General features: G+C 40.1%; 2 protein-coding genes across 9 annotated transcripts in view; both read left to right on the top strand.

Annotated features, from left to right (window-relative positions):
- The first annotated feature begins 1 nt into the window (after position 1).
- Positions 2-15362, top strand: msh4 (mutS homolog 4). 4 transcript variants are annotated; one of them, XR_015941636.1, is made up of 20 exons: positions 2-698; positions 1291-1476; positions 1876-2039; positions 2243-2353; positions 2546-2661; positions 3099-3272; positions 4404-4576; positions 6304-6371; positions 6710-6784; positions 7181-7245; positions 7587-7756; positions 8259-8395; positions 9085-9188; positions 9382-9506; positions 10604-10804; positions 11335-11453; positions 12296-12424; positions 12902-13073; positions 13391-13493; positions 14160-14183. XR_015941636.1 is itself a non-coding variant. In XM_088648063.1 (20 exons), the coding sequence occupies exons 1-20, from the start codon at positions 455-457 to the stop codon at positions 14352-14354; spliced, it is 2817 nt and encodes a 938-aa protein (XP_088504189.1). In that variant the 5' UTR covers positions 2-454; the 3' UTR covers positions 14355-15362. The 4 variants fall into 4 exon arrangements, 3 of the variants coding, with proteins under 3 accessions (XP_088504189.1, XP_088504190.1, XP_088504191.1); XM_088648063.1 differs by having other exon boundaries at positions 13405-13493; positions 14160-15362; XM_088648064.1 differs by lacking the exon at positions 14160-14183 and having other exon boundaries at positions 13391-13539.
- A 638-nt stretch (positions 15363-16000) lies between these two features.
- Positions 16001-19113, top strand: part of ktn1 (kinectin 1) — a 34459-nt gene continuing 31346 nt past the window's right edge. For 2 of the 5 annotated variants that reach the window (XM_088648062.1, XM_088648061.1), the window contains exon 1: positions 16008-16260. The gene's annotated coding sequence lies outside the window, so the exon portion shown is untranslated. Of the gene's footprint in view, positions 16261-19113 lie in introns of all 5 variants that reach the window. The other 3 variants (XM_088648060.1, XM_088648059.1, XM_088648057.1) reach the window with 3 other exon arrangements.

The raw sequence follows: 19113 nt of genomic DNA, 5'->3' as shown, positions 1-19113 counted from the left end.
TTCGTGATGTAAAATTACTTCGAGTCGCCGTGAGGGGGCGATTTTTTCGCGTTGTATTTGGTTTAGGATAGGAGTACGCTTGAACACGTTAGTGCTTTTTTATTAGGTTTATATGGTCTTAACCTGCGTTATGTGTCAATAAACACGGTTTTACTCCACTATATGGCAAAGATAAAATAAGATCTTTTGGGTTATACTATTGAATGGTTTGTAACATTAAGTAATATATAAGTAAATATGATTAATTGTGGTAATACTGTACATTGATCTAAATTCACACTAATGGAGACTGCGCGCGAGCGGTCCGTGAAGTCCACTCGCGCCTTCAGCCGTAACGACAGTAACAAGCTGCGAGTTCCTCATTCCTTGTAGATTTACCTACCGATAATGAGTTATTTTACTTTTGTAGGATATTCAGCACATTTCAGCACTCTCTATCTGATAAACGCTTAAGATGTTTCGCAGCAGCACTAACGATACGGTTGACAGCTCAGAGCCAGGTCGCAGCTCGCTTTCTCCGTCGTCCGATGCACCAGGCCCAGCTCCGCCGGGGTCCTGGAGTTCGCTGTCCCCCGTGAAGCGGTGCGCCCGGTCGGGAGAAGGCCCCGGCCAAGTGGGCAGCACACGCAGCGACCCTTCATCTTCATCAGAGAGGTCAAGGGTAGCGCCCACCTCCACTACAGCACCTTCCAGAGACGGTATAACTATTATACCGGTTTTAGGAGTACTAACAATATTGTCCGAGAGATTTAATCATATAATTAGATAGTTTATCTACCTCTTCTACGTTTTTTCAAGACAATTGTGTACTCATTTTATTTCTGTTGAGATTGTTGTTCAATACTGTGTATGAACTTATTGTTTAATAAGTAAAAGACCTAGTCATATTGTACAAATGAAGGCTAACTGTAGAACTCTGTCTTTTGTGCACCAAAATTGAGTTATTAAAATCCAATTTTAATATAATTATATAATAAATATAATTTATATTAATATAATAGTATAATATACTAATGTCATTATCTCACATTGATCTTACTTGTCTTTCCACCATCCAAAATCCTTCAGCTAGCTGTTTTTGTTTACCATGTTATTTAAGAGCAGCATAATCTGAAACATTGAACCAATCAGCATGGAGAAACAATAAAAAGGTTATCACAGACAGAAAGTTTGATAGAGCAAAAATGAAAGTGAAATGTACAGTAACTGAGTCACGTACCACGCAAACAAATTTGGGTTGTGTGTGTTTACAGTGTGTTTTTTTCCACTGAAACGGCTTTCCTTTTTTAGATTCTTCTGTTGTAGGCAGAATCTCTAACCTAGGGTGGGCACGCGTGCCAAACCTCACCTCTGGTAACAGCAGCTCCTCCGTTTGGGGTGCAGGGACACCCCAGCTGCGCAGGACCCCGCTGTCGTCTGGGGCTTGCAGAAGCTCGTCTGGTCACCACTCTCGCACTCCCCAGATGGAGCGCACCAGTACAGTATTACCGCTCGTAACTGTTCTACTGAGACGGGACCATCGTGTTTTCATTCAGACGTGCTTGAAGGACACCCGTTGTATTTCTGTGAACGTGCAAGATTGTTTCCTCACACAAAACTATTGTATCAGTTAATGACTCTACACAGCAATTACATTGATCTGTTGAAATCAGTTCTTGTAAAAGTAGTCTGCTTTGGATGTATACATTTTCAACTATGCTGCATACAGGAAAACTGAGGAGCAAAAGTAATTTTGTCACGCCTTTTTAGTCACAAGAACCTGCTCTCCCCTGTGCTGTTGAAATGCCCATTCATTTCTTTAAATGGTGTCTACTGTATATTCTGTGCGTGCTTCCCGGGTGTCTTCTTTAACAACAGATGCCTTCTCCCTTTCAGTGACAACTTGTTCATCTGTTTCCTCTGCTTCCGTCGCCTCGGTGATCGTGGCAGTGGTGGAGGGGCGGGGTCTTGCCCGGGGTGAGATCGGCATGGCCAGTATTGACCTAACATGCCCCGAGCTCGTACTTTCTCAATTCTCTGACACTGGCACATATGCTAAGGTATATATTAATGCAGTATAGAAATGAAAAATATATATTTTTTTTACCAAAAGAACTAAAAAAATTCAACACCCTATTTCTACCTTCCTTCTCCAATCTCCTTTTCCCATTGTGGCATTCCAGTAGCTATGATGTATAAGTGCAACTCTTTTGTTTATTTTGCTGAGATCTAGATTTAAGCCTCTTACCTTTACTTTCTGCAGATCTTAACAAAACTCCACATCTTAACCCCATTGGAAATATTAATGCCAGACACTGCAAGTGAAAAGGGCAAAGGAACAAAGCTCTTCAGACTCGTCACAGAGAACCTCCAGGTATACACATAGATTCCTGATGGGGAGTGTGCAGAAGGGTGCAGACTCCAGCGTATCAGATTTTTTTTTAAACCTGTGATTCTGTCAAACTAAACCACAGAGCCAATCTGTCTTAACTATGTTCTTGGATTGCACCATTTAAGAATCTCGTTTCAGGTTTTTCATTTCTGTAAGAGACATTTTCTTTTCCAGAATATTTCCATCACTGCTGTTCAGAGGAAGTATTTCAATGAGGGGAAAGGACTGGAATACATCCAGCAGCTTTCTGCACCCGAGTTCAGCACGGTCCTTATGGAGGTGCAAGCTAAGTAGGCGTTAACACAGAGAACATATTTTAGTTTTCCAGAAGAGACTCAACTCGATCTTTAGTATTTTGATTTTTTGTGCATTGGCGAGTTCTTTCAAATGTTTTTTCATAAATGGTTGGATACATGGTTCAGAGTGTTATATTGTGGTTTTATATCTCATAGTTAACTACATTGTAACCAAATCCTGTTATTAAATAAAGTTATTTTATGAATGTGGGATGCCTGAGAAGGACCTCAAAGCTAGAACTGCTTACAGATTTTCTCACTGCTCCATTTATTTTTACTGAACCACTTAAATATCAAATATATGCTTAACCTTTAAAAAGAAACCATACCCAATTCTAAATGTTTCTGCAGTGTGTTAGCGACATTGTAGGTTACCCGAGACAAACGATATCTTGTTTATTTTAAACTTTAAACTTTTTATGTTCTTTCAGATACTACTGCCTGGCTGCAGCAGCAGCTTTGCTGAAATACTTTGAATTTATGCAGAACGCGGTATATGCCCCAAAATCCCTGAAAGTGAGTTTCAAAGGGAGCGAGCAGACAGCTATGATCGACTCTTCTTCTGCCCGTAATTTGGAGCTGGTGGTGAACAACAGGGATCCCAGGTGATAACGCTTTTCTGTCAGATTAATACCTAGGGCAAGCTGAAATAAAATAGAAATATTTTGCATCATTGCATAAAAAGACATATTAGAAAAACCCTGTCAGTTTAGTAAAAATAAATTTCAAGATGAAATAAGGCCAGGTTTTCTTGAGGCATGAAAAGATGAATACTTATCCAGAAAAAGTATATATATATACAGATTTTCTGTGTTTTATGTATAGGATAAAACATAAAAGGCAGAAATATCTGCCATATCTGCACAGTTTATATTAATCCAAAAATTATTGTCTTCTCATAAGTTCTCAAATTATAATTCATCCTTTTTGAGGAACTTGTGAGTGTGGCTAAACCAGCATGTTTTCTTTTATAAATAGAGTGTGGCCCGTGTTAAAAATATTATACTACTAAGCTTTGTGTTTAGCTTGTTCAGTGGTTCCCATTTAGTTTAAAATCAAGTGTAAATTAGAAAGAAATGTGGGCATAAAAGTAGAGTGATTAGACAATAAATTCAGGGTAAAGATTCAGCTTGTTGTTCATAAGTATACTTTCTTGTTAAAGGTAAATCATACAGTGCTGTGCTGTAAAATTAGCTTTGTTTATTGCATTGTGTAAAATGCAGTTCTTTGCCCCTCATTGTATAAATACCAAGAGTATTGGAATAGTTCCTTTATCAGGTGTAAATATGAGGGATTTAAAAAATGCTGAAATATTTGACAGATGGTATTATAGCTTTGTGTTAAAAAGCTAAATACCAGTATTTTCTGTTCACTTTTAATTTTGCAAACGTGTCTTTGCAAAGATTAATCTGTTCACTGTTAGAAATTAGTGAGGACATTGACTAAAATTATTTCTGAATTTAATGTTCACAGGAACTTGAAAGTAAGCTAAATATGCAGTATGTGTTATTTCCTGACCAATTGCTTCACTCAACCATAAGAAAAAGGCTTACATGAGTAAATGTACATTTTAATATACATTATGTTCCCTGATACTTCATACCTTTTTCTTCATTTTATCTTGGTTCTCCCCATGTTGTGAAAATAATATTTTCAAGATTGCAGTAATTCCTTCTTCACTGTACTATGCTGTATTTTGTGTTTGTGGTCTTTCTGTGGTCTGTTTGCCTTGGCAGGAGTGAGCACACTCTGCTGGGGGTCCTAAATTATACCAAAACCGCTGGGGGGGCTCGCAGACTGCGCTCCAACATCTTGGAGCCCCTGGTGGACGCCAACACTATCAACATGCGCCTGGATGCTGTGCAGGAGTTGCTGCAGGACGAAGAGCTCTTCTTTGGTTTAAAGAATGGTAGGTAAGACAGATGTATGCACCTTGATTAAATAAAGAAATATATTCAGAAACATAGGAAAATGACATGAGCCAAGCAGTCTTAATTGATCAGCAAAACCTTTATCAAAAACCTTTACCAACACCTTTATCAGGGCTGTTAACTTAAACCCAGCTTGCAAAACAATTCAATATTAACATCCGGCATAACCTATAGATATAAGGTTATTTCTTCTTTAACAAAACCCACTTTAATTTAAAATCAGTGTAGATATTCTTTATTATCTATATGAACAAATCACTCATAATAGTGCCTTATTCTGTGTACTACTTTCTTAACATGCTCACCGGTTTGGTGAAGTTGTATTAATATATCATGCAAAACTATACTTTCTTGTAAATGAAGTCTGTTAATTCATGTCATTGTTAATGACATCAATGATAACAAATATTTATGTATTTTTGATCTGAGTACCACACCCACACAGGCTGTAGGTATTAAACCAAAGATTTATCATTCTTGTGGTTAGGTTAAGTACTTAAGTACTTAAAAGTAAAATATTGTTTGGTTGGTGATAAATAATTGATGAAATGGATGATGTATTCATGAATATTTCACTCAAGTTTATACCAAGAATAAAAAGCATGAGCAACATGCTTAAATCTTGAACAGAGAAAGATACTTATTATTTGAAATCCTCAGAGGCATTATCAAAGTTCACCCAATGGACTTTAGAACCGGGAGTTAAACAAGAACTGAAGAAACTATGTGAAACTGCAAACTGAGGACAGGACAGTTGTATAAAATGGGTTGTGTGGGTTTGGAACAACATGCCCAGTTATGTTTTTATAGCTAACTTTTTTTGAGAAATGACTGAATGAAATAATTAGATCAGTTAGATACTAGCTGCCAAATGAGCAAAATGGATGGAATGGCTTTCTGTAATTTGTAAATTTGCTTACCTTCTTATTTGTATTCTTTCGGTTGTGTCGCAGTGCTGATACTGAATAGTAAAAAAATATGTTTGATTGACATATTAATATCTTTGAGGATTTTGAATACCTGAATCAGGTCCACTCTTTGTCTTCCATTTTCAAGTCTAACAAGACTTTAAGCCAAGGAGTTTCTGGTCACTGCTCTCTGTACTGATTCCAGAGTAGCAATACTGCCTGTGTTGTGTTGTGTTGTGTTGTGTTAGACCACATTCTTGTGAAAGACACTGTGTCACTGTTACTCAATGAGATTAATGACTGCCCAGGAAAGAACTGGAATGCTCCGATGCTGCATATACTGTAAACACAGTCCTTCCCAGTGAGCATGATTTTCCTGTTGGAATGTATGAAGAGCTCATGAAATTAGTTGTGAAGTTTCAAAATTATGGTCAGTGTGTCACTGAGACAAGTCAGTGACAAAATCATGAAGGGGTGTGGATGATGGAAGGTTGTTATAACATTCTTTCTGCAGTTATTCTGAAATGAACTGCTTCTTTTACCATATCTTTTTCTGTGTTTTATTATAGCTTGAAACAGAAAATACAGCTTTCACTTAATGATTGTGTTCCCCAACCGCTTCTATTATTTTGTTTTACCAGACTGCTTGTTCATGCACAAAGTTTTAATTTATTATAAATCATTTAATTTTGTTTGTGATTTTGCAGCATAATCTGGTTGGTTATTTTCCATATTTATGTTTTTTCAGTATTGCTTTTACTTCCTATTTTTGTCTATACTGTTTCTCTGTTTTACAGCAATTGGACGCTTTCTAGATATAGACCAGCTGCTCTCTGTTCTAGTGCAGATCCCTAAGCAGGAAACGGTACAAGTTGCAATATTACAACCTTAATTTTTGTTTGTAGATTTCTCAAATAAATGATAAATGATTAAATTAATTCACAAGGCAATGAGATGCAGACTGTAGAATAATGACAATAAATTGTCTGGGAGTTTCCATGTTTAAAAGATAGTAAAACATTTTCTGCTTCTTCTAAAATTGTATGTATTTAGATTTAATCCATACGGGTTGAAAGCTCAGACATTTGCTGTGTAGTTCCTAGTAAAATGAGGCCTTCCTTTAGCAGTTTTCCATTTGCACAGAGTGGACGGAAATGCTAGTCTGTGACCAAGCTGAGAACACCTGCTGTGGCTGTGTTGCAGGTTCAGCTGTCCGAGGCGAAGATCATGCACGTTATTCACCTGAAACACACACTTGAGCTGGTGTCACCTCTGAAGGTGTGTGGACACTCATTTGAAAGTTAGTTAAAATTAATAGAATGAGCACTAAATTGGCAAGGGTATAAGGGGATTTGCAGAGATAATACTTTCACTTTAAAAACCAATATATGAATTTTATTATCTTTTTCTATGTGGTGTGCAAATATGGTTCATTGAAATAAAATGTAGAATTTCACCTAAAGGCTTTTACAAAATATGAGTTCATATGAAAATATTCACTCACATGAACTGAGTATTTTTTAAAGAATTTAAAATAACATATTACAGAAAGTAAAAGACACAGTATCAACTGTAACAATTCACTACTGAATGTTCAGGACAGCTATGCGAAGATAAGGAGAGTCCCTCTGGCCTTTGCAGTAAAAGCTAACACTGCTGTGCTTTGGTTGTTAGGCAGTGCTGCAGAACTGTCAAACTGTCCTGCTGAAAGCGTACTGTAACTCTCTGGACGACAGCAGGTAATTCATCTCAAACTGGGATTGGTGTAAATGAGCCATTAAAGTGTTCTTACAGAGAGCAGCGGGAGCTCTAGGACAATGTTAAATCTATGTTAGAACTGCCTGCAGGCTGTGAGGCTTGTTATAGATTGTAGTATTAATGTACATTATTTTTCTTAAAATATGAATATCTACAAATGCTGCTCTGATAAAGATAAGAAAGTTATATTATTTAATAGGATTATTCTCCCTGTATTCACTTGCAGTCAGGATAAACCATGATCATGAGGAGAAAATAGCTGTGAAAAATTCAACAAGCTGTGTGATTCAGTCCAGAGCCTTGTCTTTTTTCTTTTACTCAGATTTGATATTATCCTAGAACAGATAAAAACTGTGATAAATGATGATACCACTTACATGAAAGGAAATCTCAACATGCGAACACAGAAGTGCTACGCAGTGCGTCCCAACATCAATGAGTTCTTGGATATCGCTCGACGTGCTTACACTGAAATTGTGGATGACATTGCAGGTAGTCATCTTTCCTTATAGAGTATGGAAAGATCTATACAATATAGAGTATGTTGAAGAAATAAAGAAATTTTGTACTAATCCTTTTTAAACCGCAGGGATCTGGAGGTTGTGTCATTTCTGTCTTTAGACATAGTATCAGTTTATTCTGTTTTGCTTAAAACAGCATCACAGATTTCCCCACAGATTTTATGACACAGGAAACATGAATTTTGTGTGTCCCTTATGACTGCTTTTGTGTAACGTCCATGTGCAAATAAATTCACCAGTAGTTTCCTTATATTTAGTATCAGTTGGCTTTCCTAGAAAACATTCTTGTGAGTCTGCTAATCAATTAAATATGATTTTAAGATTATGATCTTGAATATGGTTTTTATTAAAGAGCATCAAAACATATGAAAGATAAGTACTACAAAATACTTGCACTGTGCTATTTCAAAATAAAACGACAAACGTATTTTATACAGCAGCCCTCAAGTAATTGTTTTCTGTTATTGTAATAGGAATGGTCACCCAGCTGGGGGAGAAATATGATTTGCCTTTGAGAACTAGCTTCAGCACAACAAGAGGGTTCTTTATTCAGCTGAAACTGGATGGAGTGGTACTGCCAAATGGACAGCTTCCCTCTGAGTTTATAAAGGTATGTTTTCCTTTTTTGAAAGCGGTAAGTCAACCAGGCAAAACAAAGCAAGCACAATTTAATACGTTACTTCAAAAAGTAGCATAATTCTAAAAAGTATTACACATCGATAAATTACAAAAGGGAAGACTGGCAAACGTTTGTGGAAGATAACAGGATTGTTTTAGAATCCTGGTCTTCGTTGCTACAGATGTTCTGTTTGATTGCGACTGAGCTGTTGAATGTGATAGTGGAGGGTGCCTGGCTTTGATGGTTGATGTCTTTTTCAGATCCACCGGGGTGTGCATGCCACTAGCTTACAGTTTTTATTGCCACTCTAGGTCCTTGCCAAAAAATCAGCTTCCTCCAATTTTTTATAGCCTGCTATAGCACACAAAACTCGGATGTTCCCTTACACCCTCCTTTGTTTACTGGGGATCTGTCCAAGATTGGTGTTGTAAAATGCTTAAACCCACAGAGCTGGTGCTCACATGTCCTAGGAAGCTTGCACTTTCCATAAAGAATTTCAACAGATTAATGCCTGTTTATGTTGAGAAACATCAGTTAAATATCCTGTAAACGTAATCGACTACTATTTGAATTCATGCAGAGTGCTTACGTATTTTTTTAATGTTTGTGGATCAATGAACTGTATACTGTTTCTGTAACTAACCTTTTTATGACTGTTTTTGGATTGCACCTGAATTCAGGTCACTAAATTTAAGAATAACTACAGCTTCACAACAGCAGACCTGATAAAAATGAACGACAGATGTGATGAAGCTCTGAGGGAGATTTTCCACATGTCCTATGTGTAAGTGTCGGAATAATGATGCTTATGTACAATGAAGATTTCTGCAAAATGTTTTAATTGAAAAGCCCCACTGCTGTGCACAAGGAAGCACTTATCATTGTGTCCTTGACCTTTACAGGAGGCCTGTTGTGCGACAGGAGTTTCATGGAGCTGCTGCAGCTCTGTCTCTTATATGCCTCCTTTCTGTTCCCAGGGTGGTATGTCAGCTGCTCAGCACTGTTCATGAGCATGTACACTGCCTTTACAAGCTGTCTGATGCAGTTTCCATGCTAGACATGCTGCTGTCCTTGGCAAATACTTGCACTATCTCTGACTATGGTAAGTACTGTCCTTATTGCAGCTAATAACAATAAAGGATGACATGACTGGTCATCCAATGGTCTAGCTCAGATTATCAGTCTTATTTGAAGGGAAGTCCTACATTTAGCTACATTACAATTAGTCAAACTAATAAAACATTCATGGCTATCTGACAAAATCTGTTCTTTATGTGGTACATCTTAAGTGAGAATCCTAGGACAGTAATATTCACAGATGTGCAGATTCTTCTCAGTACAGATTTATTCAATATATCTGGTCCTAAATGTTAAATTAGTGACCAACACAAAACTATATTTACATAGGTTTGTATAACATTAAAAAAGATACCCCAATAGCATGCATTTTAACAATCTGTTATCGTGTCATTTTAAGAAGATGACTGTGAGGGAGATTATTTTCACACCAATTGATTTTTCTGAGACTGCACAAGGGCCGGAGCTGCATGTGCCATTTTTCCTATTTCTGCAACTAGTTTTCCCCATTTAGTTGTTTCCTTGAAAGCAGAAATGGCAGGCTTACGCTAATTTTACAGTGTTGTAGCTTTGATAGTTTAAAGCAGCTGTGGGAAATGTTTGCCAGGCACAGCCATAAATACTCAACTCCTTGTGATTAATAAAACGTCTGCTACTGTTTGGAATCACCCCATATTCAGGCGGACTGGGAATAAGACTGGGGAAACTCTAGCGTTCCGTTATCTGCAGTAGGAAATACAGAGCCTGTTATTTACATGATGATTTATGATGCAGGGATTTATGGCTTTTGTGTTACTTTATCATTGTATGTGCTGTAATCAAATTGCTGCTTCCTTGTTTAGATTGAATGGTGCCATTGAAATGTTTTCCTGAAACTAAATTATTATTTCCTGAGTACTTCTCATGGTGATAAGCAAATGACTAATAGTTTATTAGCTTTATGTCTACCTTACAGAGCTTTTTTCATGTTTTTGAGGAAATTGTTAACTAATAACCATGTTGCAATTAAAGAGGAAATGAAGCATCTCTTAGCACCCTCAATGGAAGAGCGGCAGAATAATTAGTACAGGTTGTGTGCTTTGATAATCGGAACCTTACTGTTACGTTTTTACTTTGTCTTAGTGCGCCCTGAATTCACAGACACTTTAGCAATCAAGCAGGGACGACACCCCATCCTAGAAAGGATCTCAGGGCAGCAGCCCATCTCCAACAGCAGCTACATCTCCGAGGGCAGCAACTTCATCCTCATCACTGGCCCCAACATGAGTGGCAAGTCCACTTATCTCAAGCAGGTGGCACTCTGCCAGATCATGGCACAAATAGGTGGGCAGTCTGACACTCCTAAAATGATTATAGAATTAATCAACAAATCAAATTATGTACCCAAATGTTCCATTAGTTACAAATAATATTTCATACTGTAAGTAGCAGTGTCAGATATTTTGCCATTGTGTCTTCTGGTTTTTGTTCTGACCTCTAAATCATCAATTACTTTAATCCATCTGCTTTCTAGTTTAGACTTTTGATTAACATGTTTCTGCATTCAGTCCTGATTCCAAAATTTAGGTCAGCTCTGAAACTCAGCAAGTAGTACAGGGTTTGATATCCATTACAATTACCATTAACAATTTGACCATTTAAGAGCTCAAATTACCTTTAAAATGTTCCTGCATGTGATTTAGAACTCAGCTGGAGCTCAAACCAGAAGTTGCTCAGCACCAGTGTTGGACATCTCTTCTATACATTATACATCTTTAAACTGGTATCCTTATCCCAAGAGACTTGTATTTAAAACAATCACTGAAGTGTAAAAAATTGAGTTGCTCCAAAAAAGACCTATATTGTTTTCCCAGGCTCCTTTATTCCTGCAGAGTATGCCTCTTTCCGAATTGCAGACCAGATTTTCACCAGGATTGGGGTGGATGATGACTTTGAAACAAGTTCATCCACCTTTATGTTGGAAATGAAGGAGGTAAAGTACATATTGATCTTCATTAATAGCTTTACACAATATGTTATAAAAGTAATTCACATCTAATGTGAAAACAACAGAACAAATGTTAGAACAAAGCTGTGTATGACACTTTTTTCTGAATCTAGGATTGATTTACAGTTATAATAAAATGTGCCATCTAACAAGGTTTATAGCTTCACAAGCAAATGTATATAATATGCATTGAAAACACGAAAAAATGCTTTTGTTTTCAACACTCATTTGTTGTGCTTTTAATACCTGTCAGTATATAATTCAATCTAGTAATCATTCATTATTCTGTGCTTTGTGCATTAATGGAATCAATAAAACTTGTTGATATGTGCCTAATTTGAATAATTTGAAATAGTGTTAGCCAATGCTGCCGTAAACAAAAGGCTATATACAGTACTTTTTACATGAGGTTTTGGTTGGCTTTCAGGAGTAGTTGTAACTGCCTGAACAAGAATTATTTGCCTACCAATAAAGATGAGGGTTTTCATTCATCATTTTATTTTACTGAGAGGTATGCATCGGAGCCAGAGGCTGGCAACAATAGTTTTCAGTACAAACATTCACCATCTTTAGAGCCCTGCTGAAAGAAGTGTGTCACGGCATTTCTTCCTTTGTCCTCTCCCTTCATTATTATTGGTTTCATACGCATAACAAAATCAAGAATGTATAGACTTTGTCCTTCAATGTTTTCTTGATTGATAGAATTATATTTTCATCGCCTTACCGACCATATTATCAGACGGTCCGTTTTATTGATTTTTTTGTGTCCGCTTTAAGTATTGAATATACCTCATCGGTTTTTGTTATGTTTTTTTCTTTTCTTCTAGCTAGCTTACATTATACATAATGTGAGCCACAAGTCTCTCATCATTATAGATGAGCTGGGAAGAGGTACCAGTGCCGAGGAAGGTGTTGGCATTTGTCATGCAGTCTGTGAATTTCTACTCAAATTTAGGGTAAAACCCTTATTTCTACTTCAAATGGCAATGCAGTAAGAGTAGGTTTTGTCTACCTAATAGTCTACCCAATATATATCTTATCTTTGCAATAATTCTTAGCATTTGTATATCTCTCCATCTTCACTAAGGAGACCATCTTTTATTTTCTGCCTTTGTATCACAGAAGACTTTACAAACACTGAACACGTTCTGAACAATTGTGTTTTTCAGTTATCATCCCTAGACCAAAAATCAATAAAAAGTCTAAATTCTAAAGGTATCATATGGAGTATTTTAAAAACTGAGTAGGGTTTGTTTTAGCTTCTTAACTACTTTTGTTGGAAATACTTTTATCTGCAGATGTGCTAATGCCATAATGATAAAAAGCTCGCTGAGATTTCTGGCTGAATGCTGTATGTTATTTTTTGATGACAGTGTTGAAGTTTGATGAACCTCTAATGTAACCAGAGAGTAAAAGCTCTGGAATGTCTGCAGGCATTCACCATATTTGCTACGCATTTCCTGGAGCTCTGCCAACTGGAGACACTCTATCCCAACGTGGAGAATCTCCACATGGAGGTTCAGCACACCCGCAGCTCCGACAACACTGAGAAAGTCACCTACACCTACCTGCTCAACCGGGGCTGCTCTGAGGAGAGAAACTATGGTAAGAATGTTCTTTAGGCTTGTAGCACACACCTGCATTCCTAACAATATCCTTGTACGGCATTAAGCAAGGCTTATTCTAAAATGCGCCAGTACTGTTTATCTATAAAGTGCCCATATAGAAAATAAAACTAAGTCTGTTTAGTAGGTTTGGAACCACTTGTCTCTAAATAAAGGAATTACAACAATTTAAACAACAATTTGAACACCTAGAGCTTATTATTTAATGGTGATTTATTGTAGAAGTGCAGGTTGTTCATAGTATGAACTAAAAAAGTTATAATTTGTTTGGTTCTAAAACAAAAACATTTAATACAGTGTGTGAATTTCAGGACTGAAGGCTGCAGAGATCACAGCCTTATCACCTTCCATAATACATGAGGCAAAGGAGATTACCTCTCATATCAGCAAACAGCTATGGGTAGGAATTACCAAAATTCACTCTGAATTTGTGTGCTTTGCTGAGGTACAGGTTTTCATTTAATTTTTCTTTATTCTTCCGGGCAAATGAATTCATAATGTAGATTAACGATGTCAATTACAGTCATATCCCCAGGACTACTGTTGGAGCAATTAGCAACTTGACTAGGCATATCTGCCCGGATTTATTTTTGTGTTGCTACTCTCAATACAAAACCGTCTTTGTTACGCAGTCAGCAAAAACAATTGGACAAATCATGCATATGTCAGGACATGTATTTTTAGTTTTATCAGCCAATTTATGTTTAAAGATGTGCATTAAAAGTTCTCTTTGTAGAAAGATCACAATAGACTAATTCGTCCATTTAGCAGGTTTTTTGATAGGGACACTAATATGTCATCCTTCTTAAACCTCTTACTGACCACTGCAGTAAATAAAAGTGAACATCTCAGTATTGATCTATTTGTTCCACAATATATTTATGTTACAATTGAAGAAACATGAGCTTTGCCCCTTTCTAAATTCTTGTCTGTGGGTTTTTCCAAATTTTTTTTTTTAAATGCTTTCTTGTCATGACCTTTTTCCTTTCTATCAACCTACTCTCTCTTTCTCCCTCCTATCTCTGTGCTGGTGCGCTCCTGCTGGCCGTGTACCTATTTAAAACAGGCAAAGAAACACAGTGACCCGGAGATGCAAAAACAGCGTGCAGTGTATCACCTGGCAACACGCCTCCTGCAGACTGCGAGGAACTCCTGCCTGGACCCTGACAGCCTGCGCATGTACCTCAAGGGTCTGAAGAAACACTATCAGTCAGAGATCCAGGCTGCCCAAGAGTCTGTGTCTATGAACACAGAGGAGTGACCACACAGGTGTTGGGAAAGTGCACGAGACATCTGTCTGGGCACATCAATAAGAGTGCTCTGTCATTGACATTGGGCATTAAATCAACAGGCATGGTGTTCAGACCAAGCTGTTGCTCAAACGGGATTTTTAACATTTTATCTATTACTTGCAAGGAACCTTCCTATGAATTAGTTGGCTGATTGCTATGGTCTCCTGGCAGAAACACTAATTTGGATCGAGTACGGGCTTGATTGAGTTTCTATTGTATTTTTATGTACAAAGCATTAGGATACTGCCTCCTTTGTGAATATCATCAACAATATGTCATCAAAAGCTCATTGAGGTTAATGAGGCAAAACTAATGAGGCAAATTTGTGCATTTTTTTCTGTGAACGTAAGATCTTAACTCTTGCATTTTGAAGGCAAGTAAATTGGAAGTTTGTAAAATAAATATATAAAATAAACTGAATATGGGTTCTCTTTAAAAGAAAGATCCAGGGCACCCTTTTTCTGTAGTTCAAATTAAAAGTGTTTCTGAAAGATCCACACGGGTTTAGGTAAAATGGAAGGACTTCCCAGACTCAGTTCCTACCCGATTCAGAAGCAAGTACCTTTATCTATAATCACTCAGCATTCTTCTGATCCTGTAAAGCAGGGCTTGCCTTGTCTGATCCTTGTGATCACCCCAGATACCTGACAATCTGCATTCAAGTTGAGTTCACAGTCAATACAACCGTTTATTCAACTAATAAGTGGCAAATTTAGAAACTTCATAAATAGTTCTTATCTGTTTGAAAGTTAGAGGCTTTACATATAAAATATAGTTGTTCAAATGAATCAGTCAGCATGTAAAACAGCTGAAAATAATTAGTTCAGATTAATCATATTAGTTCAATTATGAAACAGAGCTCATCTGGAACAAAAACCAGCAGGTGTGAAGAGAACTGGGTAACCACTGGTGTGTGTGTGTGTATATATATATTGAGATATTACCTAATAAAAGAAACATGCTACGTTAAAAATAAAGGTGATGTGTGTGCTCTGATTCTCAGATTTCCTGATTAAGAACACTTTCACTATGTACAGGGATAAGACAAAATGCTCTCATGTTGTAATCTGATTTCCGAGAATTTTTTTATGTACTCGGAAAAAGGGGGCTGGACGAATCTTTCACACAAGTATAGATTTCCTTAGATGTGAATTCCTGTTTGGCCTTTTGATTTTCCGGAGTTTGCTTATCTTTCTGGTTTGTATTAGTAGGTTGTGTTCTTGAAACTGCATTTTTATGAAGCATTCCTTGTTGAAAAGATTGCATTATGCTGTGTACCTTGGTTCAAAGTCTCATCAGAAGCGTGACATCACCTACACAGAATATACTGGGGCACTGGGAAATTCTGGCTCATAGGGGAGAGTGACACCTACTGCTCTACCAACCCCACTTACAGTGCCAGCAAACCACACTTACACGTCTCCAAACCCAGAACTGACCAGGCCCAAATTTGCTCAGCTTCTAAAATCAGATTAGATTAAGACAGCAAGTCATGCCAATACACATGACTAAGAGGGTTTAATTTATTTAATCTCATTCATAATTTTTTGAAAACGGGCCAAGTATATCTTAACGATCATGCCAGGGCTATTTTCCCCAGTTACGAAGCGCACAGCACAGAGATCGAGCACGAATCCGTGCTCGCAGACGGCTGTGTTCCTGCGGGCTCCACCCTGTCTTTCAGAAGTCCGGCCCCTCGCAGCAGCCTCCTCCCCGGACTGACCTGCGCCTGAGTTGTGCAGCGCCGACCCGCCCCCGCGAAACCGAAACAGGCTGAGGAGCCGAGCAGCAGTGGCTGTAGGGGGTCTCCTTACCATACACTATCAATAGGGAAACACCGCTCCATTTCAGCCTCCACCACTATCACATTCTCAGGTAAATTTATGCCGGTCGTCTCCCTCTCAGCGTGTGTGTGCGCGGTTTTTTTTTTACCCCCTTCTCTCCTCTGGGGAGGGTGAAGAGGTTTGCGTCGCTGAGTCAGTGTTGAAACCCCGGGCCTGTCCAGCAGGCAGTGCCGGGAAGACTGGGAAGCGAGACTGGGTCTGAGATTTCAGGAGAGGCGGGGGCTCGGCCATCAGAAGAAAGGCCTCTGGGCGGTGTGGCTGGACCAGCAGAGGGCTCGGTGCCGGGAGTGCGGTTCAGGAGGGTGGGCTGGTAGCGATTGAACCGGGCTCGGTTTGTTTCATCGTGGAAAGATGAAAAAAGCCGGTGTTTCGTTCAGGTCTCGCCGTCTTCATCATTGTGGGGGAGGTGGCATTTAAATTACGCCCTTTTGCCGAAGAAGGTTACTGTAGATCAAACCTCGGGAGTTTGCCTTCTCCACCTCGCTTAACGGCGCCGTGTGGATCCGTAAAACCGGCGACCCGGTTTGGTGAGGCCCAGTTTTGTGACGGGGTATCCCCAAATGACCACCGATTGCTCGCCTGAGCTGAGCAGCAGTACCCGTGTAATTGCCACCAACAGCAGGCGAGGTCGAGGGAAGCGTTTAGTGACGATAAGTACGTGGGTTTTCCCAAAAAAGAAAAATCGACTCGAAGCGTAAATGTTCAAGTGAGGTACTTTTCGCCCGTCCGCCTCCAACTCTCCTCTCACACGCGTTTTATATAATCCGTGGTAGATAACCTCGATACTCTCTGGTCCTAGTGGAGATGATGCAGTGTTTCTTTGTCAGGTGGAGCAGCCTGTATCGCCACGGTGCCCTTCGCCTCGTTTCTCCTGCTGCGTGTTTCTCTTTTTTTACTTTAAATGGGTGATTCTGTAGAGGCGGGGGGGTCTGGTGGCACATTTATACCGTCGAAGAGACAGTTCCTGGTCTGTGTCGGTCTTGCAAACTGAAGCCCTCGTGGTTCAGAGAGGCCAGCGAGCTGTTCGTGTCGGGAGTGATGATGATGATGATGGCGAAGGAAGTTTCCGTGGAGCAGGGGTGTCATGTCGTGGTCTTGTAGGACTGGGGGTAAAGGGGGGAGCCGCACCCGACGAGCTGAAAGAAGCTGTTAAATCCAGTTCAGCCAGCCGGCAGTTGTCTCAGCTCGTTAGGGAGCGGAGCCGGACGGAGACCCCCCCGGTCTTGAGTCCTCCGTGGGCCGCCTGCCTGAAGTGCACACGGAGAAGCAGCATGGTAGGAGGGCTGTCAGCTCGGCTCCAGAGGTCATTTTGGAAATGAACGCCAGTTCCGGCGGTGGGCTCGTCTCTTTATATTTTTAGACCCCGCTGTATTTCTCTGGCAGAAAGTCCCTCGGTTCAGGCTGGCCGGCGCTTTGCGCTCGAACTCAGAGGAGGATCTTGAGCAAACGGCTGGATTCGCAAGATGTTACTTTTTAAGAAAAAAAAACTCTGGGACTAAACACTTATCCTTACTATGAAGGACTGTACTGTTGGCGAGCTACAACCCTGTGTCCAAACGCTGGGGTGGGGGGGTAGCAGTAGGAAAACCAGGCGAATTGCAGTGTTGGAAACAGGATTTGGTAGCATTTCGATCCGAGCGAGCGGTGGGCTCGTCTGCGTGTCTGCAGGGAGGAAAAAAAGCTACACTGAGACAGTACAGGACCCGGGCCTGGTTCTCCTCCTGAAAGGCAGCCACCCCTTCGGCCGCTGTGGTACGTCTAAAGCGATCATTTCCCGACAGGCTGGACGCCCTCTGTGAGCAGCTGAGGGCGAGGGTGTCTCGTAAGGTCACCGCAAGCCGAAGACGACACCTCAGAGTGCCGGGTCGGTTCTGTGTTTTGGGAATAAATTCTGCCTGACACCTTTCAGTATTTAAGTGGGCACCCATGTTAACACTTGACTTGGGGGGGCGGGCCGTATTGGGTCGGGGCCGGCCCGTTTGCTCGGTATAGTTGCTGGAGATGAGGGGGGGGCGAGAGAGAGACTAGGAACAGGGATTTTTAAATCTATTTTGTCTGCAGTTTTTTCTCGCCCCCCCCCCCCGGAACCAGAAAATGACTTGACACCGCTGGCGTTCAGTCTGTGATTAGGATACTATTAATAAACCGTCAGCAGGCCCTTTCATCACGGCCTTGCCGGGAACACAGCAGAGCGGGCGGGGGTGGCTCTCTCAGCCGCGGTGCCTCGCTGGGAGGCAGATAAACCGTGTTTGAAAAGGAGCTTATTGTGTGCGGCTGGGGGACTTTCAACAGTCGGTGCCGGTTTTTCGTTTCGTCTGAACCTTGGGGGTGGGGGGGGCTAAAGTCGACACGAAAAAGTGACTTTGAGAACTTCTTGCTTTCAAAACCAGCGAAGATTTAGTGGATTTGCGTGGGCAAGGAGCAGCCGGCTTCATTGGTGTGTCCATGAAGCATGACCTTCCTGAATTGTTTTTGCGGCTGTTTAAAAGTATAGGTCCTGACAACGTATTGAGTTCTTATTTTTTTTTAAATCAAGGTTTCTTTTCATGTTGCGGGTGAGGGGGCACACCTGTCCGGTCTATTCAGCCCCGTCTAATCCGCCTCTAATCTCGTTTGCCCGTTGAAATGAGAGGGAAATTACTGGTGGGGTCTCCTCAGGTTGCCGGCGTGTCTGATCCCACGCCGTGTACCGGTTTTCACCCCGTTGGTCAAGTGAGGTGGGCCTGTAAGTCTCCCAAGTTAGAATTCCACTGCTGGAAATGCCTCGTCTGGAGTTTAAAACCTTCCGCCTTGCCCCGTGTGTTTGTAGAGCCCTATGAAATGCACACGAGAAGAGGTGCCAACTTTGCTCTGGGGTGCATTTTTGGCAGCGGGCAGCTCTCCT

The sequence above is a fragment of the Lepisosteus platostomus genome, chromosome 10 (assembly GCF_059453375.1).
Source record: "Lepisosteus platostomus isolate fLepPlt1 chromosome 10, fLepPlt1.hap1, whole genome shotgun sequence".
Classification (NCBI taxonomy): Eukaryota; Metazoa; Chordata; class Actinopteri; order Semionotiformes; family Lepisosteidae; genus Lepisosteus; species Lepisosteus platostomus.
This window is presented reverse-complemented; position numbering and strand designations above follow the sequence as displayed.

Bases quoted from the DNA above. Each gene is read 5' to 3' on its own strand.
- msh4 (XM_088648063.1), top strand. From the start codon at position 455: ATGTTTCGCAGCAGCACTAACGATACGGTTGACAGCTCAGAGCCAGGT. The intron at 2,662-3,098 runs GTAGGCGTTAAC...ATGTTCTTTCAG, and splicing joins CTTATGGAGGTGCAAGCTAA to ATACTACTGCCTGGCTGCAG. The intron at 7,757-8,258 runs GTAGTCATCTTT...TTATTGTAATAG, and splicing joins AATTGTGGATGACATTGCAG to GAATGGTCACCCAGCTGGGG.